General features: G+C 36.8%; 1 protein-coding gene across 1 annotated transcript; it reads left to right on the top strand.

Moving 5' to 3' along the window:
• Positions 1-5,147: 5,147 nt before the first annotated feature.
• Positions 5,148-25,913, top strand: LOC106880103 (uncharacterized). The gene is made up of 5 exons (XM_014929919.2): positions 5,148-5,356; positions 7,315-7,342; positions 18,753-18,965; positions 24,622-24,737; positions 25,731-25,913. The coding sequence occupies exons 1-5, from the start codon at positions 5,219-5,221 to the stop codon at positions 25,884-25,886; spliced, it is 651 nt and encodes a 216-aa protein (XP_014785405.1). The 5' UTR covers positions 5,148-5,218; the 3' UTR covers positions 25,887-25,913.
• The last annotated feature ends 473 nt before the right edge of the window (positions 25,914-26,386 follow it).

Below are 26,386 nucleotides of genomic sequence, written 5' to 3' on the forward strand. Positions count from 1 at the left end.
AGTAGTAGTAGTAATAGTAGTCATGGTGGTGGTGGTGGTGATGGTGGTAGTGGTGGTGGTGGTGGTGGTGGTAGTAGTAGTAGTAGTAGTAGTAGTAGTAATGATAACAATGATGATGATAGTGATGATGATAATGATGATGATATTGATGATGATGATGATGATGATAGTGGGACCTCACAGTTACACAATTACACAAGGAAGTGCTTGGAAGTGTTTAAAGATGCTGAAAACATGAGAACTTTTATCTGCAGCTCATTGAAACATTGGAATACAAACTTAACTGCAAAAAGGGAACATCTTTGTAATGTCCAAATTAAGTGGGGGGAACTTTCAAGGTGACGGTCTTCCCCCATTGTTATTTGTGTTGGCACTCGTCCCGTTAACACCAGTGTTTAGAGATATAAAAGCAGGATACGACCTAGAAAAAGGGAGGAGAAGGAATGAACCATTTGTTATTCATGGACGAAGTGAAATTATATGCCAAGGATAACAAGGAATTTGATACTCTAGTGAATACAGTTCACATCTTTAGTTGACATCAACGTAAAGTAAATGACGTATCTTGCTAATGAAAAGAAGAAGGTATGAAAATAGTGAAGGAATAAAATTACCAACAGACGAGGAAATTAAGGAGATCAACAAAGGTGAAGGATACTAGTATCATGGTATACTTGAAGCAAATGATATCAGAGACAGCAAGATGAAAGAAAAGTTAAATTGAAAGAATTTAGGTTGGGTGAAAAAAAATCTTGTAATCTAAACTGAATGGCATGAATTCTAGCTCTGCTATTAACTCTGGGGCCATAAGCTTAATAATTTAGATAACTTAGATAGGTTTTGGCCAGTATAGACCCAGGCCATGTCTAACTTAATAATACTACCTGGTAAAGTCTTTTGGATCGTAATTCACTCCTCAGTCATATATGGGACACCGTGGCCCACTCTAACAAAGAGCTATTATTGTTAGAGACATATCCGAGTGTAGGAGGTTGGTCCAGGATTTTTTGAAGAAATTTGTCCAGAGAACTTTTGAATTTTATGGGATCTGTTTCTGTTTTGATGTATTTTGATATGGTATTAAAGAGAGCTGGGCCAGTGGAAGTAAAGTAGTTGTGTCGTAATGTTGTTATGTGTCTTGAATTCAATTTTTGTATAGCACAGGGGCAAGTCTTGGGTGGATTTTAAAATTGATGCCAACATCATTTGTGCAATATTGATGGAATATTTTCTACATCACACAAATGATGCAGTATTTACAGCAGTGTTGGAGAGAGTAGAGATTGAGTTTTTTCAGTCGACCCCAATAGTCAATGTCTGTCATGCGGTTTATCTTTCTTGTTATTGACCACAGGAGTGCTTCCACTTTCATAATGAGTTGCTTCGTATGGGGAGACCACAGTGGGCAGCAGTATTCAAGGTGGGGTCGGGCAAAAGTAGAGTAAGAAATTTCTCAGAATCCAGGAGCATATCTTGCAGGCCAAGTCAACCTTGCTGTTTATGTGGGAACTTCAGCTTAGATTGTTATCAGCAATTACTCCAAGGTCTCTAGTGTTGTTGGATGATACTAGGGAATTACCTGAGGGAAGGGCATATGGTAATTTCTGAGGTCTCCTCTTTTCCAAAGTGGATCAAATTAAACTTATATGCATTTAGAAGCATATAAGGTATGGAAGTGATCTAGTCAAATGGATAAGGATGACCTAAAAACAGAAAGACCAGAAAATTGCTTATATAGGGCATTGCATCCCCAAGATGTTCATCAGCTATACATAAAGAGGAATAAATAAATCAGGACAAGCACTAGTGTAACTAGAGTGTGTGCCGCCCCCAGACCCCAACAAGAAACACATATTGCCTACAGCAAGAGCCAGCAACAGGACGAAAGGTGCCACCCCTTTAAAAGTGCCGCTAGGGGTGGACCACCCCTACCGCCTATCTTCAGCACTTATTAACTCTTGTCTTGGCAGTATCACTAGTCATGGGCATGTTGGGTACCGTAAACAGAAATGTTGAAAAATCCAAGGGATATCTTGGTTGAGACAGCCTTCTCTGTTATACAGAAAATCTGTTTATTAAGGACAGCAAGAATCTTGAAGATGTTTGATACCTAAGATTGCAAGGTGTGACTTGCTTTCCAGCAAAATGAACCGGCATAATACCTACCTAACACCAAGAGATAAAGATACAGATAAATAATGATATTAATGATAATGAGCTTATTGTATACAATGCTCAGGTGCACTATGACGTTATACATTAATATTCCACATTATATGTATTTGTAATTCTATGCAAAAATTTAATCTTGTGTATGCTATGTTAATTCTCCATCTAATTAATGTACATGGCTAACTTTGTAGAAATATATGTTATCAGGTCTACCTTGATTTTGTTTACATTTTTCAGAAACAGTATCACTATGAGGCTTTGGGTAAAAGAAAATACAAGAGCATCAATTAATCATGATTTTATTCAACATATTCCCCTCTCTGATTCACACACTTATTGCAGTAGTCCTTCAACTTTTCTAAGTCCTATAAAAGAAGTCAGAAGGTTGGGCCTCCAACCAGGCCTTTCACAATACCCTTAAAGCTAGGAACTTTTCGATACCCCACTGTAAATTCTCTCATCAGTTAAAAAAAAAATTAGAGAATCCAGAAAAGGCATTAATTGCTTTTTCTATTTTGTCTACTGGGACCATAAAGTGGACTGATTAGTCTTGTCTCATAATGAGCTTATTGTATACAATGTTCAGGTGCAATACAACTCCTCAGGAAAACATTTTAAAAAGGGACGGAAAGCAGACATATAAGTCAAGTAAAGAAAGATAGCAGTGAAAAGTAGAAGTACATACACAGTACGTAGAATGAAATACAAAAATGCAGAAAAGTGAACAATAAAAGAGTCTCCAAGAGGAATGGGCTCATTGGGAGTTGTGTTGGTGCATTTCAGGAATTATGGAATGTTTGAAGATTATAGTGTCATAAAAACTGACATGAGTAGTTTATTCCATGCTTTGACAATTCTGAGATTGAAAAAATGTTTCCTGAAGTCATTGGTGCTGTGCCAATACACATTTTTTTTTATGTAAGCAGGTTCTTCTTCATGTAAATTTCCTCTGGTTTAACCGTAAGTCTCTTTGCACAGAAGGAAAATACATGTTTATTAAGCATATCTTTGTAACTCTGTATCTCAGATTTTTGATTAGATAGACCAAAGGCTGAATTAAAACTCATAGAAACCTGAAGCACTTAACATTCAAAATATAAATTCAAAATATAGACAATAATAAACCATAGAATAAATTTTTATTTTTCAAAATGAAACGAAACTAACAGTAAGAAGGAAAATAGTGTTTATTTTTGTATTCTTCCACTTCATTTATATTTAAGTTTTCTACTATTTTTAATTGCAAAGTCTTTGATCAGATCCTTGCTATGACACCACGATCACTTCAAAATTATATTTCTGATCATATAAACCATTTCAAATATCATTTTTGTAAGTTTAAAGTGATTTCTTTTGTGCTGCAAACCATTTACCGTTTCTGTGGTTCCTTTCCCTTTTCCTTGATGCCCTAAGCATGTGCTTATTTTGCTTAATGGTTTATCCAGCGCTGGATACATCGTATCACTGTTTGTTGTAAGAAGAAACTAAAAGAGTTGGCATCAGGAAAAGTTTCTGGTTGTAAAACACTGACTCAAAAGTTCCCATTCAGCATATACACATATGTATGTATGTATGTATGTATGTATGTATGTATGTATGTATGTATGTATGCATGTATGCGTGTGTGTGTGTGTGCGTGCGTGTATGTATGTATATATATATATGTATGTGCGTGCGCGTGTGTGTGTGTGTGTGTGTATGTAAGGATATATTCGAGTATCCCCGCCTCCTCCACTTTGCAGAATTTAAGTTAGGTACTAAAGCAAAGTGGTGAGGCTCTCTTCTTTAAGTAAAGAGAGTTCTTGGGCCTTGTGGTTATTTGAAGTGATTGATGTATGCATGTGCGTGTGTGTGTAATTCACATGTGCGTATATGTGCATTCCATATGTATAGATGTATGCATTCATGTATGCGCATACACACACATACATAGGTGAGTTAGACAGTAATGCAAATAGAAATGCATTACTTTCTACCTCACCCTCTTGTATGTGTGCGTGTGTGTATCTGGTTTAACAAATGGTATAAAGAGAATTCATTATATAATCTTTTATTGGCTGAGGTTGCTATGAGAGTGATTCGATGTTCGAGAATTCAAATACTTGCCAAATTGTTTGATAAGTACCTCGACAAAAATTGTAGTCACTCTTACAACCAAATCTGCGAATGAAAGGTTACGTAAGTATATGACTTAGACGCACAAATATGCGTGGGTATGTGTGTATAGAGATTCTCCTTTTAAACTCGACTATAATATTCCTGTGTAATGACATTACTATGTTATTTCCGTGTTCATGTTAAAATCAAGAGCTATCTAAAGCCGATTTCTTTTATCACCACTAACAACGGCTCTGGTCATTTCTCAGATTAATATTGTTGGATCATTTACTAGGAGAATATAAAATCTTACTGGGAAGGAACAGAACGAAAATTTACCGGGTTTTTCTAAACGTTCCAATCCTCAAAAAAAAAAAAAAAAAAAAAAAAAAAAAAAATAGACCGACCGGAAAACCATTAGTTTAAATATTTTATACGAGGGTTTTTCAAGGCAATTATTGAATTCATACAACCTCTTGTAGTATAAATGCTAAAGACAATCGTTAATTGGAAAAAAATATTCAAGGTAGTTATAAAGACTCCTCAGCTTCTTGCAGTTTGTTCGATACAAGGAATGCAAGAAAAAATTAGAATTGAATAAACAAAAGTTGAGAACATTAACAAATTAACACTAGGTGTATATTGAGTCCCTTCCTTTTTTTGTAGTTGTTTTAATAGTTATGCTTAGAGACTTTTTAAACTAAGCTTCATATTGTATTTCAAATACTATATTTATTTAAAAGAAACTACACACATATATATAGATATATATATCTATATATATAGAGTCTGATTACGAAGAAATTTTTGTAGTTGAGAACGATGTGTTTACGAAAACCGAAACCGATTCAACGGAATTGTTTGCGTGAGATACATTTGTTGTTTGTCACCGTTTTAGAGCGCGGGTAGCTGTGGCATATATCTTATATATCGGCCTCCGTCCGCTACAATGAACTCTCGCCTTTATCTTCTAGATGTCTCCGTACAAATGTACAGAGAGGGTACAAATCTTCATGGATCTATGGAAAAGATAGCAATAATGCTAGCCGGGTACTCTAATGCTACACGGCCAATTTACAGATTTAAAGTAAGTTGACAAGCCACATGTAGAGAAATGGTCTTCGCTGTCAGGTTGTGTTGCACGATGTAATGGCTGTCAAAACGTCGTCTTGTGTATTGACTTCTGTTACTTTGAATTTCCTTGTTTTATTTTTGCTTATTTGTATATAAAAATAGGTTGTATCTCACCAATATGAACCGCCTATGCCTAGCTCAGTATAGCCTCTACTGTTAACGGTTCGTTTCTTTAAGAGTTCATTCTAATTTATCTCGTTTTTCTTTTTAAATGTAGTTTAACCTTTTATTTAATTCCTTATTTATGATGACTAGTTCTATATATTGTTTATGGTTTGTTGGTTTTTTGTCTGTAGCTTCGACTAAATGAATGAATGACGTGAACTTGCGTGTGCTCACACTCGCTACATTATTCTCTATGGCTCATTCATACCGGACGACAGCTGCTGCTACTACCACTCTAAGCCCTCGTCACACTTGAATCTATTTCAGCCGGTATATTTATATCAAGACAGATATGTATATATTAAATGAGTGTATATGTTTACACACGCTATTAAATATATCTTGTTATTTATATTTGTAAATCGTATACCGGCATTTATGCATGTTTTGTCAAAATCCAATCAAATTTGTGTGCGCGCTTTGTTGAGAAATCTCTATTGTACTCCGACCCCCTTTTCTCCTATCTTGTTTTACTTCTTTCCCCTGCTGCATTAACTGAAGTGCTCTTTAAAAAAAATAGGGGTTTTGGTGGTGGACTTAAATGTGTCTGACCTAGTGAAATTCTCTATCTCCCATTAAGCAATCATGTCATTGTCTATTTTACAACCGTAGCCTCATCATGAGTGACAATCATATATATCGTTTGCTACATCATGTTTTAAAAATCGTCTGGCAGAGAACGTTCTTTCTCTTTTAATTTTAGATACTTTTATTATTTATTTCGAATGTTTAGCCATTTTTATGTCAATGAAAATCCCCAATAAATTGTGGACCATTTATATAATATAAATTTTCTCGCTATCAGTATTCTAAAAATGCCATTTTACACGTCTAATGCAACGAATATTTGAATGTCTTTTCATTTTTACATTAACTTATTAAATTACATATTTGACGACATTTCTTCCTTGTTGTTTTACTCGTTAATTTAGTATGAATTTAATAATTTAATTAAATTCTTTTATATATTTCTTGTATCAAATATAAATACTCGAATGTCCGTGGAAAAGAAAAAGGCACTCAAATTTGTAATGTTAAAAATTAAAACCTGATAAGAATATATATTTTTTATAGTTGTATTTCTTTATATTTAATTCATAATATTGACATGCCGCTAGACTGCTCAACTGTCATTGATTCTTCGCTTGTATTATACGATTTATTTCTGCTTTTGGTTTCATTTTCTGAAACTGCTTTAGGAATTAGCAAATAGATAATATAAGTTAAAAATTCATCATAAATTGTTTTGAAATATATTGTATCTGCTTTGTGTGCACAAGAGACTAGGAAGTAGTGAATAACTTTTTCAATCCGTAATATTGATCCCTTTCACTGTTATAAGATTATTATTACAGGTATTGTGTTTATTTTTATGTTTGATTCTCAAATAATTTACGCCAACTGTTTCTTCACTCCACAGCTAGATGATACATTAGCTTTACTAAAGACAAGATAAATATTAATCTTTTTAATTTATTAAGTTAAAAATAGTGTTTAATCACTTATAGAATAACTTTCTGTTACCTGACACTTTATAAAAGTTTGGAAACATTTAAATTAACCAGAAATTTTCACTAATCCTATCAATATAAATTTTTAAAGATTTTTCTTTTCATCTCAATTTTTTTAAAAAGGCTCAAGTCATTAAGACATGTTTGTTCCAAGTATGTAATTATTAGTTATTTATATATTGTCTCTATGACTTACATTTCTTAAAAAAATTATTAATTTAAAAAATTTTTGTAGGTCTCTGGTGAAGGACGAGTACTTGCAGGTATGTGTTTTATTTTTTCTTTCATTTTAATCATTTTTTTAAACATTGTCTTAGAAAAAGATTGTGAAATGGAGTCTAAACTAATCAGTGTTGATCCTTATATATATATATATATATATATTACATAAAAACAACAAAAGTGCATTTTGAGAACATCAAACAGGGGTTTGAAAATACCCAGTTTTATTAATTTCTTTTACGTGTTGAACCAGAAAGCCTTATTAATTCCAGGTAGATACATGGACATAGTACTGTGTAAAAAAAAACTGTTTGTGAGCAGTACTGTGTAAACTGCTCACAAACAGTTTTTTTTTATGTGTACCACAGTACACCAAATGGTAATGGAATCGTAATTTTGTTTCTGTTTTCCATGCTTGCATGTGTGAGAGGAATTTGTTGAAGCAAATTTTCTTTGGTCGGATGCCTTTCCTGTAGTCATGCCTCACCTATTTCTGTGTGAGATTATACTTCCTCTTGGCAGAACACGTTTCCACAGAAGGCTGGAAACGAATGATACAGCTTGTATGATGGTGACACTTGCTGACAACCATCATATGATGTCAGCACAGGGAGACAAACACACATATACGTATGATGGGCTTCATTCACTTTATTTCAATCAAATCCATTTATAAGGGTTTGGTCAGCTCAGAGCTATAGTAGAAGACACTTGCTTAAGGTGCTATGCAGTAAAACTGAATACCTGGTAGGGAGAGAGAGAGAGAGAGAGAGATGAATATTGTGTGTGTGTGCATATGTGTATTATATATGTATGTAAATAAATATTGACTTGAACACAAGTCAATTTGATTATATTCTGAAAGACTATCACAAGGTTCAGAAAGGCTTCTTTCTCTTTTCTCTTTGGAACAAGTTAATACTCTGAAGTGTTCTTAGTAAAATTTTTCAACTGATTATTGAACCCTTTGGTTGCCATATTTCTGTAGAAATATCTTTATTTCAATTTTGAAAATTGCATTTATCAAGTTCAAGCATTTTTACACTACATCAGTGACTCTGTATTATTTACTTGTACTGTTTTAAATGTGGAAACAGAATCTAAAATCATGAGGTCTAAAAACCAAGTAAGAATACAGAACCCAACTTGTGTTCAGGAAGAGGTCATGCTCGATATGAGGAGGAGGAGAAGTAAATGAGGAACGATGTATAATCATTGTAGGCTATGAGTGCATAAAAAATACAGGAGTTCGTTATAGGTGCTGGAGTGGCTGTGTGGTAAGACGTTTGCACTTATAAATCACATGGTTGTGGGTTCAGTCCCACTGCATAGCATCTACTATAGCCACAAGTCAACCAAAGATGCTCGTTGTATGTATATGTGTCCTTGTATCTGTGTTTGTCCCCACCACTGTTTGACAACCGGGGTTGGTGTGCCTCAGTCTCTGTAACTTAGGCAGTTTGGCCAAAGTAACCGATAGAATAAGGACCAGGCTTGATAAAAAAGTACTGAGGTCAATTTGTTTCACTATGCTCCAATTGTCTGTTTTAGTTTGGTTCCTATGGCTGGGTGCTCTTCCTAACATCAACCACTTTACAGAGTGTATTGGGTGCTTTTTATGTTACACCGGCATGGTTGCCTCTTGCGTGGCGCCAGCACAGGTGTTCATTAAGTGGCACCAGCACAGGTGTTCATTAAGTGGCACCAGCACAGGTGCTTTTTGAAAAACTTTTTAGGATGTAGTAAAAAGAAAAATATGTGTATGTAATCTAAATACCTATTTTAGAGGTGATTTTATTACTTATGTTGTTCTTAGGTACCTGCATTCATTTTGCTGATGCATGTGATCCTTTTGTATAATTCATCATTTTAACATCCACTTTTCTATGCTTGCATGGATCAGATGGTATCTGTTGTGGCATATTTTTTACAGCCAGATGCCTTTCCTGTTTCTAACTCTCACCTGTTTCCAAGCAAGTTAATATTCCCCCTTGACCAGGCATGTTTTCATGTAAGACTGGAAACAAATGACACTGTTTGTATGATGGTGATGCTTGCTTAGAACTGTAATGTTAGAATAAGGGTGGACACTCGTGTGTGTGTGTGGGCTTTGATCACCCTGAAGTTATAGTAGGCACTTGTGTACATTGCAATACAGTAGGACTAAGCCTGATACCAGTGTTGGAAAATGACCTACTTAACTATACAGCCACGCTTGTGATGTAGATTTTCTTATTGAAAATGGGACAGAGACTGGTTATAGTGTTTGACATCATCATCATCGTTTAACGTCTGCCTTCTATGCAGGCATGGGTTGGACGTTTTAACTGAGGACTGGCAAGCCTGAAGGTTGTACCAGGCTCCAATCTGATCTGGGAAGGTTTCTACAGCTGGATGCCCTTCCAACGCCAACCACTCCGAGAGTGTAATGGGTGCTTTTTACATGGCAGTACTGGCATCAACCATGCTTGAATGGTGCTTTTTATGTGCCACCAGCACGGATGCCAGTCAGGCAGCACTGGCAATGACCACGCTCGAATGGTGCTTTATAATTAGATAATGTTGAGTTGAAACATTATGACCATAGTGTTATCTCTAGGCAGAACCACCTCAGTCTGCTTGTCAGATAATATGTATCACTCTCAGCAGCTGATTAGGATTAGAATAAGCATTCAGGAAGGTAAAAAATAACTGCACCAACACTATGCAAATATTAAGATTTGCAAACACTGTCTCACCCATTGTTAACTGGAAAAAGTTAGAATGGATGTAAAAAAATAAATCTAGAAAAGTGAGACAAGTTTTTATAAAAGGTTTTATTCTGAACGTGAATTTAAACTTCACATTTAAACTAGTCATGCGTAACATGAATATTTTATCCATTTTATGTTCAAACCAGCCAGATCTGATCTCTCACACCTATCCTACAACATTATTCTAAAAGTGCAGCAGTAATGTTATTGAACTCTCAAAGCTATGGGATGATGCTTATTTAATTCAAAACCACAACAATAAATATGCTCTACACGTGACTGAAAAATCTGAATGCAAAAGGGTTAAACCATGATTTCACATACAAAATTAGTTGTTTAGCTCCAGGTCAGTTCTGATTGAGCTGACTTTTGATTAAAGACATTCAGCAATGATTTTTCCATAGATTTTCAAGGATTATGTACCCCAGATTACAGTGTCCCCCTCATTTTTTTTTTTTTTTAAAGACAATTGAGTATACTGTTTGAGACAGAATTGGCTGCTTTTTTTAACTGGTCGAGTAAGCTATGAAGAGCTTCCTCCCATTCCTTCTGCATTGGAATGGTTTGTTTCTTTGATGGTTAAAAATAGAAAGCTTAATACTGTCAGGCTGCAAAGTTACTAGGGCTGGGCATGGGTAGAAATATTGACAAAGATTAATAAAAAAAATGCTGACTTCCCTTGTACTGAAACTTTAGACTAAACCAACATCAAATACTCACAGCAAGAGAGGAAACTAACTAAACAAAGTTTCACCGAGTTAGCCCTTTTCATACTAATCTGTGTGGATCCACCCCTGGTTCTATGATACAAATGCTTTGTATTTAGATTACTCTGTCAAATCATCATCATCATCATTGTTTAATATCTGCTTTCCATGCTGGCAGGGATTGGATGGTTTGACATGGAGTTGGTTAGCAGGGAGCTGTCCAGACTCCATTTGTCCATTGTGACATGGTTTCTATGGCTGGATGGCCTTCCTAATGTAATCCTCATTTATTCACATTGTTTTGAATTTAATCATGCATTATCTCATAGCTTTGAAATTTCAATGATGTGATTTAGTTTTAAAATGACATTGTAGGACAGGTGTGCGAAGCTGAATCTAGTCAGTTTGAATGTAAAACGGGTAGAATATTTTGCATTAGATGTGGCCAGTTTAAATGCTCAATGGTTAAAATAATCTTTGATCAAAATTTTGTGTTAATTTATGTTCCAAATATCAGCTTAATAATGAATTATGTTAATAAATTCATTTATTAAAGCGTGGTCGTTGCCAGAACTGCCTGACTGGACCTCGTGCCAATGGCACTTAAAAGCACCCACTGCACTCAGTGGTTGGCGTTAGGAAGGGCATCCAGCTGTAGAAGCTTTGCCAGATGAGAATGAGCCTGGTGCAGCCTTCTGGTCCACCAGTCCTCAGTCAAACCGTCCAACCCATGCCAGCATGGAAAGCGGACGTTAAATGACGGTGATGATGAGGGCTTGTAACAGGAAGGGCATCTGCTTGTAGAAAGTCTGCCTCTATGAATTCCATCCAACCATGCACCAACTTGCTCTTCCCAGTCCTTCCCTCCTAGAACATTGGACTGTTGGAATCCCTTCCTGGCTCACGTCTCTCCTGCAAGTGTTGGCTTGAAATAGTTTGAACAGAAATTAGCACCCATTGAGCTTACCAGTCTCTAATCTTTTATCTTTTACTTGTTTCAGTCATTACACTGTGGCCATGCTGGGGCACTACCTTGGAGAATTTTACTTGAATGAATCACCCCCAGTACTTATTCTTTTTTTTTTTTTTTTTTATTTTTATAAAGCCTGTTACTCATTCTATTGATCTCTTTTGCCGAACTGCTAAGTTACAGGGCCATAAACACACCAACACTGGTTGTCAATCAGTGGTGGGGTACAAACACAGAAAAAATGACTCACATACATACACACACATGTATATATATGACAGGCTTCTTTCAGTTTCCATCTACCAGATCCACTCACAAGGGTTTGGTCAGCCCTATGCTATAGTAGAAGTCACTTGCCTAAGGTGCCACTCAGTAGGACCGAACCCAGGACTATATAGCTGGGAAGTAAACTTCTTACCACACAGCCAAGTCTTCCTCCAGAACCAGGAAGTAAAAGAGAAAAAAAATTTTACCAGAAGTATTTTACAAGCACTCTCATATTTTTAATGGTTCCAATCATTGGACTGTGGCCATGCTGAAGCACTGCCTCGAAGGGTTTTAGTTGAACAAATTGTCCCTAGTACTTATGCTTTTTTTTTAAGCCTTGTACTTATTCTGTTAGTGTCTTTTGCTGAACTACTAAGTTACAGGGATGTAAAACCAAGCCAACCCTAGTTATGAAGCTGTAGGTGTGCATGTGTGTAGTTTGATACTCAAGGACACATACACACATACATATATATGTTAGGCTTCTACACAGTTTCCATCTACCAGATTCAGTTAAAATGCATTGGTTGGCCTGGGGCTATGGTAGGACACTTGCCTAAGGTGCCGTGCATTGGGACTAAACCTGAAACTGCCTGGTGTTGCAAAGTGAGCTTATTAACCGCAGTCAATTGAACCCTTTAGCATTCATTTTACTCTTTCAAATCTAATGCTTATTTATTTTCATTGTTTTATATTGGATAATGCACTATTTCATAGCTTTGAGATTTTGGTGATGTGATTAAGTATTTTCATTGACATTGTAGAGTAGGTGTGAGAGGCCAGATCTGACTGATTTGAAAATAAAACAGGCAGAATGTTTTATGGCTGGAGATGGCTGGTTTAAATGCTAAAGGGTTAATGGTGACTTGTAACATTTGTACACAAGTTTTGCAGGAGGGTGTTTTCAATTTAATTGACTCTTAGTACTTGTTTGGTATTTTGGAGGCGAGATGGCTGAGTTCCTTTCGAGTGTTGGAGTGTTGGGCCTCATGGAGGCAAAGTGGCTGAGATCCTTTTGAGTGTTTTGGCTCACGGAGGCAATGACCAAGACCTTTGGCATTATGTTGTGCTTGAGAAGAAGACCCATCAAGCCGAGCAAAATAGCAGTCATGGCAGAGACCGGTGTCACGTAAAAGCACCCATTACACTCTCGGAGTAGTTGGTGGTAGGAAGGGCATCTAGCTGTAGAAAACCATGCCAACTCAGACTGGATCCTGGTGCAGCCTTCCAGTGTGCCAGCCCAGTCAAAGCGTCCAACCCATGCCAGCTTGGAAAACGGGTGCTAAATGATGATAATCCTGGAAGGATAAAAGTCACTATTGACATTGGTAGTATTTGAAGTTCGACCACAGACTGTAGCTAAATACCGAAAGTTATTATCATAGGCACAGGCACGGCTGTGTGGTAAGAAGCTTGCTTCCCAACCACATGGTTCTGGGCTCAGTCCCACTGTGTGGCACCTTGGGCAAGTGTCTTCTACTAGAGCCTCGGGCTGACCAAATCCTTATGAGTGGATTTGGGAGACAGAAACTGAAAGAAGCCCATTGTATATATTTACATACATCTGTATTTGTCCCTCACCACTGCTTTACACCAGTGTTGGTTTGTTTACATCCATGCAACTTAGCAGTTTGACAAAAGAGACTGATGGTACAAGTACTAGGCTTAAAAAAAAAGTACTGGCACTGACTCAGTCAACTAAAAATTCTTCAAGGTGGTGCTGCAGTCTGGCCGCAGTCTAATGGCTGAAACGAATAAGAAATCAAAGCTGAATCCTTGAAATAACTGGCTTTCTGACAGTTGTACCAACCCACCTAATGCACTCTGGCTTTGTTTTGCATATAGCCTTAAGTTTGCTTTGCAACCACTTCGTTCTGGGTCCAATTCCACTGCATGGCACCTTGGACAAGTGTCTTCTAATGTTGTCTTGATCTGACCATGCTTTGTGAGTGAATTTGGTAGATGGAAACTGCTTGGAAGCCTATCATATATGTGTGTATCTTTGTGTTTGTCTCCCTCACGCATTGCTTAACAACAGGTGTGTATGTTCCTGTAACTTAGTGGTTTAGTGAAAAGTTTTGATAGCATAAGACTTAAAAATTAAGCACCTCTGTGGCATGTAAAAGCACCCATTACACTCCTGGAGTGGTTGGCGTTAGGAAGGGCATCCAGCTGTAGAAAACCATGCCAAATCAGATTGGAGTCTGGTGCAGCCTTCCAGTGTGCCAGTCTGGTCAAACCGTTTAACCCATGCCAGCATGGACAATGAATGTTAAATGATGATGCTGAAGTTGATTTGTTTGGCTAAACCAGTATTTCTTAAGCAGGGTCCACATGACCCTTGGGAGTCTATACAAGATTTTGTTGTTAAAATTTATCTTAGGGGTGGTTGTGTGGTAAGTAGCTTGCTTACAAACCACATGGTTCCGGGTTCAGTTCCACTACGTGGCACCTTGGGCAAGTGTCTTCTACTATAGCCTTGGGTCGACCAAAGCCTTGTAAGTGGATTTGGTAGATGGAAACTGAAAGAAGCCCGTCGTATATATGTATATATATGTGTGTGTGTGTCTGTGTTTGCTCTCCCCCCCACATCGCTTGACAACTGATACTGGTGTGTTTACGTCCCCATAACTTAGTGGTTCGGCAAAATCGACTGATAGAATAAGTACTAGGCTTACAGAGAATAAGTCCTGGGGTTCATTTGCTCGACTAAAGGTGGTGCTCCAGCATGGCCATAGTCAAATGGCTGAAACAAGTAAAAGAAGGAGAGAGAATAAGCTGTTTTTACTTCTGCAATACACAAAATTTTAAGAATTCTTAAGAAAAGAATTTTTTTTATAGAATTCTTAATTATAAAAATAAAATAGGATTTTTTAAACCTCAAATGGCAAGGGGATGGGGTAAAGTAAAATGGGAATCAAAGGGGTCCATAGGTAAAAAAATGGTTGAGAAACATTGCACTAAACCAGCGGTTCCCCATGTTTTTGCACTCTTGACCCCTTAACCAAAAGCTTGAAAGCCACACGACTCCCTACTATCAGCAGCTTGATTTACATTTTAATTAATATTATCCCAAGCCACTTCTAGCAAGGCTAAACGACTCTTCCCCCTCCACCCGGCTGGGACGGGGGGCACCAGTTGGGAGTGCTCCAGCATGGCTGTAGTCTAATGACTTAAACGAGATAAAACAAGAGAAATTCAATGTATTTAAATAATGATGTAAGGGAAATAATGAAAAATGGACCAAAGACATGAATTTGGATAAGTTGAACCATTTTTGATACCATATACCTGTTGAAATACACTGCTTTTGTCTTAGTTAATTTCGAAAATTATAAAGAATTTAGTGAAATATCTTACATCATTAAGCTGTTGTCATGCCCATACTGGTGCTATGTAAAATTGATCTGAAATAAACTAATTACACTTCTACAGTACACAATATTTTAACAATTTTTTAAATATAATTCCTAATAATGTTGTAAAAATATGAATTTTTAAACATCAAATGGCCAAAGGGGTCCATCCGAGTAAAATGGGGATTAAGGAGGGGTCCCTAGGTGAAAAATGATTGAGAACCACAGATTTAAACCTTTCATTGCTGTATTTCTGTTGAGATGCTCTGTGTTTCTTTCAATTAATTTTAAATATAACAAAGAATTTAGTAAAATAACTTAGTCATCATTCAGCTAGTGTTAGGAACATAAATTGTGACTAAGGTTTGGTGGAAGATTTTAATTCTAAACTTATGAAAACAAGACATTTGTACTCAGAGCCACAGCCAGTTTCAGCCGGGTTGGTACCGAAAGGGTTAAGAGAGATTCTAATTTCGTGAAATTATCTCCCCTTTACTTAGTGTCTCCAAGACTCTGCATTAGATTTTTTTTTTCCTTTCAATAATTATTTTGTGTGCAGCACTCAGTACATCTCCCTTTAACCTAGTTAAATAAGACTTGCAAAGGAAAGAATTAATTTAGATGGCACATTACAACTAGCATGTTATTAATCTTCTAAATGTAGAATGGCAGGAACTTGTCTGCAGCGGGTGGTGGTGTCAACTTTGTTTTTTAACCCTCTGCTGTTGATAAAATAACTACCATTCAAGGTCAGTTCAACTGATTATATGCTCTCCACCCCTCCCACATATCTCTTTTACAATTTATGGGCATGTGCTAATATTGTTAAGCTAATGTTTAATAATAATAATCCTTTCTACTATATGCACAAGGCCTGAAATTTTTGGGGAGGGGGCCAGTCGATTACATCGACCCCAGTACTCAACTGGTACTTAATTTATCGACCCTGAAAGGATGAAAGACAAAGCTGACCTTGGCAGAATTTAAATGCAGAACATAGCAACGGCAAAATACTGCTAAGCATTCCATACAGTGTGCTAACAATTCTGCCAGCTCACCACCTTTATAATAATAATAATATTGGCAAGCTAGCAGAATTGTTAGCATGAGGAGCAAAATGCTTAGCGGCATTTCATCTGTCTTTGTGTTCTAAGTTCAGATTCTACCAAAGTCGACTTCACCTTTCATCCTTGCAGGGGTCAACAAAATTGACTTAACCACTTCCCCAAATTTTCTGGCCTTGTGCCTAAACTTGAAACCGATATTATTATTATTATTATTATTATTATTCTTATTATTAAGCATTACTAATCCTTGAATAATCCTTTCTGCTGTAGGAACATGGTCTGAAATTGTGGTGGAGGGGGCAAGTCGATTACATCGGTCCCAGTATGTAACTGGTATTTAATTTATCGATCCCTGAAAGAATGCAAGGCAAAGTTGACCTCAATGGAATTTGAATTCAGAACATAGCAACGAGCAAGATACTGCTAAGCAATTTATCCAGCGTGCTCACAACTCTGCCAGCTCACCGCCTTACTAATCCTTGAATAATCTTAAGCGTTTTTATCTGGCTGCATTTTAAATCTCTAGATTAACCCTTTTGTTACCATATTTTTGTTGAGTTATACTATCTTTCATCATCTTTTAACATTCAGTTTTCCATGCTTGTTGGAGCAGAGGGAATTTGTTGAGGCAGATTTTCTATGGCCTGGAACCCTGTTGCCAACCCTCACCTGTTTCAAGGAAGGTAATATTACCCCATAGCCAGACAAATGTGTGTGTATGTTTATATAAATTTATATCTATGTATGTATGTATATATATACATACACACACACACACAACAGGCTTCTTTCAGTTTTTGTCTGTCAGATCCATACACAAGACTTTGGTCAGCCCAGAGCTATAATTTAAGACACCCAAGGTGCTACACAGCAGGACTGAACACAAGACCACATAGATGGAGAGCAAACTTCTTAACCACATGTCTTTGCTTTAGTTAATTTCAAAAATAATAAATTTAGTGAAATAAATTTTATGGTGGTTTTAATTTAGATCACTTTAACCGTTTAGCATTCAGATTGCTCTGTCAAATGTAATGCTTATCTATTCATATTGTTTTGAATTGATCAAGCATTAGCTTATAGCTTGAAGATTACAACGATGTGTTTATTTTTGAAATGACATTGTAGGATAGATGTAAGATGCTGGATCTAACCAGTTTCAACATAAAACCGGTACAATATTTGGGTCCTAATACAGCTGGTTTAAATAAGTTTGTATCCTAGAAGTAAAGGCAGTCTCAGGTTGGTTCATATCAAAAGGGTTGACACAGCTTTTGCAGAGATTCCATGTTTATTTTGATGTTTAACTTTGTGTTGCTCTCTTGCAAATAAGCTGCTTAAATTTGAGAAAATAAAACCAGAATCATTTTTACCACATTCATATGTGCATAATGGGCTTCCTTCAGTTTCCATTTTCTGAATTCATTCACAAGGCATTGGTTGGCCCAGCGCTATGCTAGAAGAAAATTGCTCAAAGTGCAGCACAGTGGGACCGAACTTGAAACCATTTGATTACAAAACGATTTTCATAACCACATGACCATGCCACACTCCTCATCATCATCATTTAACGTCCGTTGTCCATGCTGGTATGGGTTGGACGGTTTGACAAGGGCTGGAAGGCTGCCCCAGACTCCAGTCTGATTTGGCATGGTTTCCTATGGCTGGATGCCCTTCCTAATGCCAAACACTCTGGGTGCTTTTAGCCGTTCATCGTATTTGGGGTTGATAAAATAAGTACCATTTAAGCACTGAGATTGATGTAACCAACTAGCCTCCTCCAAGAAAATTTAACCTGTTCTGGCCCCTTCCTTCATACTCTTACCTTTCATCACCTAGCATTAAAGCTGCTTCCCTCACTAATGTAGCCCCTAAAACAGCCAAGTGGGACCTTTGTCTTGTGAGCTACATGACAACTTCAATAAGTGCAGTGCAAAAAAAGCACCCAGTACACTCTGTAAAGTGGTTGGCATTAGGAAGGGCATCCAGCCATAGAAACCATGCAAACCAGATACTAAGCATAATGCAATCCTTGGACCCATCAAATCTTGTTGAACCATCCAGCCCAGCCAAAATAGTCATCCTGTTTTATGTTCAAACTGACATGATCCAGCTTCTCACACCTACCCTACAATGTTAGTCTAAAAAATATAGTCATGTAATCAAAATCTCAAGGCTACAAGATGATGCGTGATTAATTCAAAACAATGAATAAATAATCCTTACATTTGTGATAGAATAATCTGGATGCTAAAGGGTTGAATGATGATATTTAAAGAGTTTCTCATTTTTAATTTTTTTAATTGCATCTTTTTTTTTTTTTCTTTTCAGTTTTTGAAGTGAACAACATCCTTGGATTGGAACGAACTGTTGCTGGGCTATGGCGAATGGGTGGCGTAAATGTTGTATGTACACCGTTGCGCACCTATGAAGCTGTGGCTCAATTTCTTGGTGTTGACGGATCTTTAATCTCACCTACTGTAGCACCTTTGCAGTCAGTTGAAAAAAGTCTATATTGGTTAGAATGTTTGGGCAATCCTGGCTGTAAGTACAGCTTATTTCATTTTGTTTTGTTACATTAACCAGAGTGTTATCCGTCATTTGATAGGGAACTTTGGAAGTACTCTTTTGCCACCATGGGTAACAACCAGGGAAAATGGCATACATACAAAAGAATTATAGTTTAACTCTTATCAAATTTCTTGGTGCTTACATAAAATGGTGAAATGAATAAGTTTTGAATGAAAAATCATCACCATCCTCATTTAACATCCGTTTTCCATGCTGGCATGGGTTGGATGGTTTGACTGTAAACTGGTAAGCTGGGGAGCTGCACCAGGCTCCAATCTGATCTGGCAATGTTTCCACAGCTGGATGCCCTTCCTAATGCCAACCACTCAGGAGAGTGTAGTTAGTGCTTTTTACATGCCACCAGCATGGGTGCCAGTTATGTAACACCGGCATTGGTCACAACTATGATCTCACTTGGCTTGACAAATCTTCTCAAACAAGGTATATTGCCAAAGGTCTCGGTCACTTGTCACGGCCTCCGTGAGGCCCAATGCTCGACTGGTGCTTTTTTATGTACCACCAGAACAGGTGCCAGTGATGTGACACTGGCAAAGGCCATGACTACAATTTCCTTTGGCTTGATGGGTCTTCTCAAGCACAGCATATTACCAAAGGTCTCAGTCTCTTGTCATTGCTTCTGTGGAGGCCCAATATTCATTTTTAAATATTGTAAATCTTTAGACAAATTCCTGCACAGGAAGTTCTTATAACAACAAACAGAGGATGGACCTTTCAAAAGTGGTTGCTATTTTTGTCGGGGTTTGGCTATCATGTGTCTCTGTAATGATGAAATGCCATCACTTCCACAGTTTCCATAGTAATGAGGATAAACCAGAAGTGTAGTATAGGCAGGGAAAGTTACTGATCCTGGGTCACTCAGGTAATAATGTTGTCCATTGTTGTTGCACTTTGAGAAATGATGGCTGTGTCTCAGAAGGCATACTCGGACACAAGCTGACATTCACTACGTTGGCAAGTATGGTGAAATCTATGTTCTGCTGAGGAAATATGAGAAGACAGAAGCATGTCTGGAATTGTCTTAAAACAAATCTCTCTTTTGTATAGCTCCTCCCATAACTACTGTCATTTATTCCCTCTCCTCCTCTCTTGTCCTTATGGTTCTTTCTCTCTACTCATCCTACACCTCTTATGTTAGCTCCCTCTGTGTCTATCTTTTACTCTCTCTCTCTCTCCTTCTTCCCTCATTTTTTACAATGTAGAAAGCTTTGGAGAAATCCACTAACCTGCATTTCTATTGACTGCTGGGCCAGATTAAGACCCATGGAGGCCCTAAGCACTTAAAAGATTTTGGTGTCCCCACTTATAGATGTCATTCAAAATATAAACAATGATAAACCATAAAATAAATTTTCATTCTTCAAAATGAATCAAAACATTGAAATTCCCTCTTTATTTATATTTGAAAAGTTTTTTCCTATTTTTTTTTAATTGCAAAGTCTTTGATCACCATGAACACTATGAAATTATATTCCTGGTCACATAAATCACTTTGAATATTATTTTAGCAAATTCAGTGATTTATTTTGTGCTGTAAACCATTTACAATTTCTGTGGTACCCCTTGATGCTCTAAGCACTTCCTTATTTTGCTGATTGGCTATTATTAATTAGTATATAGAAATAATTGTTACATTTTCTATTCATTACCTTTTGCCAGTATGAATTTGTTAATTCTTTTTTTTTTTTTCTGAATTAAAAAAAATTTGCATGAATTCTTGGAACTGGTTAACTACTCCATGATGAAGAAGTTGTATATCTTGGTTAGGGCTCTCGAGACAGGTAATGTGTAAAGTCACATCTGGAGGAAAATTTTAGAATTCTATCTCCCCCCACCTCCTTTTAATCAGTTACCCATTATTCTAATTACTTTCACATGATTAAACCTCCATGTTTCTCTTTGCTGGAATGAATTAAATGTTTGTTACTCACAAGCTCTTCTAACTACTAGTATCTTTCTCAGACCTAATTCAAAGTTTTTCTTATATCTGTTACTTGGATTTAATCTTGTATTAATATTTAAGTTTTGATAAATATATCCTTTTTTGTAATTAACAACTGTTACCCCTAATTTCCATCTCATTGCTCATAAATTGTTTTATTTATTTCCCATCAGCCTTTGCAAATCTCTCACTGTTACTACTCTGCATTAATCACTAAAAGTCTCTCTCTCAGTCTTAACTGTAAGTTTTGGCAGTCATTGCTCAACCCACCCCAATCACTTTGCTCCCCGCCACCCTTTTTCGGTTAATCTCTGAAAAATTTGTTTCATTTGTCAGCTGTTCTTTTAGTCATAGGAGCTGTTTTGCACTTTGTGAGCTACAAGGTAACCCTACAAGTGTTGGTGCCATGACAAAATGCACCTTGTACACTGTAAGTGGTTTCCAAATTGATTGAGCAGCAACACTGCAGGACTTGAGAGGGCTCTTTAGATATGCTGAGGATAAGGCAACTTCTATAGTGCTGGTGTCATGAAAAAAAAAAGTGCCTTGCACACTCTGTAAAGTAGTTGGTATTGGAAAGGACATTCAGCTGTAGAAACCATGTCAAATCAAGTAAGACGTTGTTCTCCTATTTGTTGAATCTTCTAACTCATACCAGCATGGGTAAATGGATGTAAAAGGATGATAATTCTACAAGTTAGTGAAACACTTTCTAGCTCTTTTGTTATTTTGGTTGGAGATATGCTGTGCTTGAGAAGACCGAGCAAGCCAAGTGAGACCATAGCCATGGTCTAGGCCACTGTCGCATAACTGGCCCATTCAAGAGTACCCTTCAATCATTGGGCAATATGCTGTGCTTTCGAAGACCTGTTGAGCTAAGTGAAATTGTTGTGGTTGTTGCCGGTGCTGCCTGACTGGCATCTGTGTTGGTGGCATGTAAAAGCACTATTCAAGTGTGGTTGATGCCAGTACAACCTTACTGGCTCCCGTGCTGATAGAAAGTAAAAAGCACCCACTACACTGAGTGGTTGGCATTAGGAAGGGCATCCAACTGTAGAAACCTTGCCAGATCAGATTGGAGCCTGGTGCAGCCTCATGACTTGCTAGTCCTCACTCAAACTGTCCAACCCATGCCAGCATGGAAAGTAGATGTTAAACAATAATGATGATTCTCTAAGCAAATTTTGCTTTTGCTGTTTGATAAAAAAAAATCTGATATTTTTCTTCATCATTTTATTTTGTGTAAGATTGCAGTGCTCAGTCTTTCTGACTTGCACTGGAGATTGACAAAAAGAAGCTACTGGTATATATTGCATGGACAGTTTTAAAAATCCCCACCTATTTTAACACAGCCCTCTGTGTACTTAATATACATTCACTGCTGAGGGGCAAGTTGCTGTGGGTTGTCATCTGAGATAAAATCTCTTATGGATATACTGTGTTTAAAAAGGCAATATATAGCAGAAAGAGACAAAACAACCTTCATGGCACAGCTAATGAGAACACCAGATGCATTTTGGCTTTGTTTCGCCTTGTCAATGATGTCTGCTTGCAGCCAGCCACATGCCTAGTGAGATTTGTCACCTCTGATACAGAAAACAATGAATAGATAATCTGGTGTATACAAGTATTAAACTGAAATAGCTGTGTGTTTATCATATTTAAAATCATATATACACCATTGACAGGCAAGTTAGTGCAGTTTTTGCCTAAGATAAAATCTCTAATAGATGTACTGTGTTTAAAAATACAATGTATATCAGTGGGACTGTTGCTCACCTTAAAATAGTTACCTGTGTATCATACTAAATGTATATACTCTGTTGAAAGGCATGATGCTGTGGTTTTTGCCTGAGAGAAAATCCTTTCATAGACTTGTGTTAAAAACACCAATATATATTGGAATGAAATGGGCATCATTGCACCAGTGACTCATGTTCAGTGGTATTTGCTGGAGCTAGCCAGGCTGTAGAAAACTTCAGTGAACACAATCGAAACATTAAATTAAAATAGCCACCTATTTTTCATACTAAATGTATATACACTCCAGAAAGTTACAAGTTTTGTTTAGGTATGTGATAAATTGGTACATGTTACTGACAAGCCTCAAAAAAGGTGAAATGCATCTGTTGTTCTCATGATGTTCATTCTGCATTACTATGTATATTGTGCTTTTATCACCTGTGTGAAGAGATTTTCTCCCTGACAAAAAACACGGCCACAGGGTCTTTTTACATTTAGATGATTGTTTTAATTTAATGGTGCTTTTTATGGTGGCATGTAAAAAGCACCATTCGAGCATGGTGATTGCCAGTGCTGCCTGACTGGCTCCCGTGGCACATAAAAAGAACCATTTGAGCATGGTTGATGCCAGTACTTCCTGACTGGACCTTGTGCTGGTGGCACATAAAAAGCACCCACTACACTCTCAGAGTGGTTGGCATTAGGAAGGGCATCCAGCTGTAGAAACATTGCCAGATCAAATTGGAGCCTGGTGCAGCCTTCTGGCTCGCCAGCCCTCAGTCAAACCATCCAACCCATGCCAGCATAGAAAGCAGACGTTAAACAATGATGATGATGATGTCTTAATTGCATATGTCGACTTTAATTTAGTCATGATATAAACTTTTTAGGAAATGGTCTTCCTCCAATTGTAGATAATTTTCATTTACTTTTGCAAGATTTGGTGGCTTTTCAATGCATCTGTCCCCCTCCTCCCTTTTTTTAAACATGCTATTATCTGGTTGTGTTGTTTGGAGATAGATCTCTATATTGTTATCTTTGTGATTATGCAGAGAGAAGCGTATTTCATCTTATTAATTATTCACATATAATTTCTGAATTACTCTAAAACACCCCTCTTGTTTTTTTTTTTAAGAATCTAATTTTGATTAAATATTATAGCTATGTATCTTCACTATAGCAAGACACTTTATGCTTGCCCCTTTCATATGTTCCCCCTTCCGATACTTGACATAAAACCACATCCCTTTCCCCCAGACTCTGCCCCCCCCCCCTCGCCAGCTGAAGGGATCTTTTTCCTGTCTTTGCAAGTTACTTGGCAACCTCACTAATGCTGGTAGCACAAAAAGAGCATCCAGTACACACTGTAAAGTGGTTGGTGTTAGGAGGGCATCCAGCTGTAGAACCCTTGCTGAAGCAAACATTGGAGCACAATACAACTCTTTGACTTGCCAGATCCTCTCAGACTGTCCAAGCCATGCCATCCTGGAAAGCAGACATTAATTGGTAATGATAATGATGAGAAAGCTCCTTTTTAATCAGGGATGTAGATTTAATCTGTATTCTTGAATGGATATTATATTAGCTTTTGAAATTAAACTGTCTGAGCTAATAATCACTTAATCTTAATCCAAGCTGTACTATATCCATTAAACTTCTTTCTTCTGTCTGACCAAAAATAGTTGTCCCATCTTTTTTATTATTGCTTGCATTAGAACAGTGTCTGACGGAGTGTAAATGTCCATATTTACCTCAAATCCTAGTATTAAATAAATGAAAATGTAAAACAGCATCCCCTGTTATAAAAATAAATGCCATTGTGCAAATATATTTTATATTTTTAGGTAAAATACAATATATTGATTTGTAGTTTGAAAAAAAATTTTTTTTTTTAAAAAGATTTATTGTAATATGTTTTCGTTTCAGGTGACACAGTGAATGAAACTCTTGAGAAATGGAAAGATGGTGCTTCAGTTGTACTGAGCTACCGAGCTCAACAACATCTTGAGATGGACATCTACAAAGTTGTGGCTGAACAAAAGGTGAAGAAACTTTTATTTTTAAAAATAATTTGGTTCATTTCATTAGTCTTGACCTGCACTTGGGTAGCTCTTATAACACATTATATGGCACATTTAATATCATTATATAACAGTTTTTTTTACTAAAATTTTGTAACATAATTACTAGGTCTGGTTTGGTTAATTTAAATGATTTCATTTCTTTCTCTCCCTCTCATTCATTCAGGATTTTTCACAATAAAGGTTTGGTGGAACTGGTTGATTTCCTGAATTATCAATCAGTGAAAATATAACCATTTATGATGTTTGTTAAATTATTCTTTTAGTAGCGCCACCTGATTTATATTGTCACATGAAGCCATGTTAGCCAAAGGTTGCTCACGATAGTGGAATAGCTTTGTGTGTTTACATTCAGATTGTCACTTTTTTTATTTATCAGTCATATTTAATTAGTCTAGATCCTAAATTTAATTTGTGAGAGGTATTTGAAATTAGCTGATCAGGAGTGGTGGGACTTGTCAAGGGCTCCATTTAGGGTCAGATAGCAGAAGATGGTCCTGTGGCTCAACAAATACAGGTCTTATAGATGTCACATGTGCTCATTAGTCTGTGGACATACTTTAATGTCGTGTGAACTTGGTCCTCTGGCATAAGGGCTAAATAGGCCCTATACCTCAAGAGCCTAGTTAAGTAAGCTGGCAGAAGGCAACAGGGAACCACTGCTGTATCTTGCCCAAGGAAAATCATGAATTTTTTCAGTTTGTTGAAGAGGTCCCTAATTGCCAACCCTTGTATGGCACAAGGGAGAGAATGAATGAGAGACAGAAATTTTCAGCAATATTTTAATCAAAGGATAATTAGAGAAACCAGGAATTTGTTTTAAAGAACTATTTGTTCTTGACATTTGCTGTGATTTTGCCTTCTTAAATTAAATGTCTTTTGTTGTTTAGTGTGAAAACTCACTTTATTAATGTATTTGAATTGATTATTTTTTCTTTTCTTTTTATATTTTAGTTTCACTTATTCCTGGCTGTAGAAGACCCTGGCGACGTCGATAAACTCTCCTTTATGTTGTCCTCAGTTTTGACACCATACGGAGTGAAAATCCATTGCCGAGCTCTTCAAGTCTTAGATGATTACTCCAAAAAAGTGATGAAGGAAAATTTGTAGTTTACCAAATAAATTCCTTTGTTTTTACCAATGCCTTATTGTTTCATTATTAATGACAATATTTCGCTTATTTCTATGCAGTTATGGTGTTTGTTAATATGTACATAGGAGGTTAAACAACATATTTAGTCTTCTCAGTGTGACTTATAATTTAGGTTTGCAATTTTTCAAATGGAATAATATTTTGTTTTCAGAGTTTGCCTTATCTGGATTGTAAATAACTATCATCATCATTGCAATGAATATCATATCATCTGAATTCATGTTTGCATGAGTCAGATAGAGTTCAGTGAAGGAGACTTTCTATAGTTGGATGCCTTTCCTGTTACCAACCTTCACCTGTTTCCAAGTAATAAAATGAAGTAAAAACTGTCAAGACCACATATTTAAGAAGATAAAAATGAAGTAAAAACTGTCAAAACCACATATTTAAGAAGATAAAGTGTTTTCTGGGTTGATGTTCAATACTAGGTTACCAAAATCCATGTGTTATCTTACAA

Source organism: Octopus bimaculoides, chromosome 1 (assembly GCF_001194135.2).
Source record: "Octopus bimaculoides isolate UCB-OBI-ISO-001 chromosome 1, ASM119413v2, whole genome shotgun sequence".
In the NCBI taxonomy this organism is placed as follows: Eukaryota; Metazoa; Mollusca; class Cephalopoda; order Octopoda; family Octopodidae; genus Octopus; species Octopus bimaculoides.

Coding starts and splice junctions, on each gene's coding strand:
- LOC106880103 (XM_014929919.2), top strand. CDS start 5,219: ATGAACTCTCGCCTTTATCTTCTAGATGTCTCCGTACAAATGTACAGA. Junction 7,343..18,752: donor TGAAGGACGAGTACTTGCAG/GTATGTGTTTTA, acceptor TTTTCTTTTCAG/TTTTTGAAGTGAACAACATC. Junction 24,738..25,730: donor AAGTTGTGGCTGAACAAAAG/GTGAAGAAACTT, acceptor TTTATATTTTAG/TTTCACTTATTCCTGGCTGT.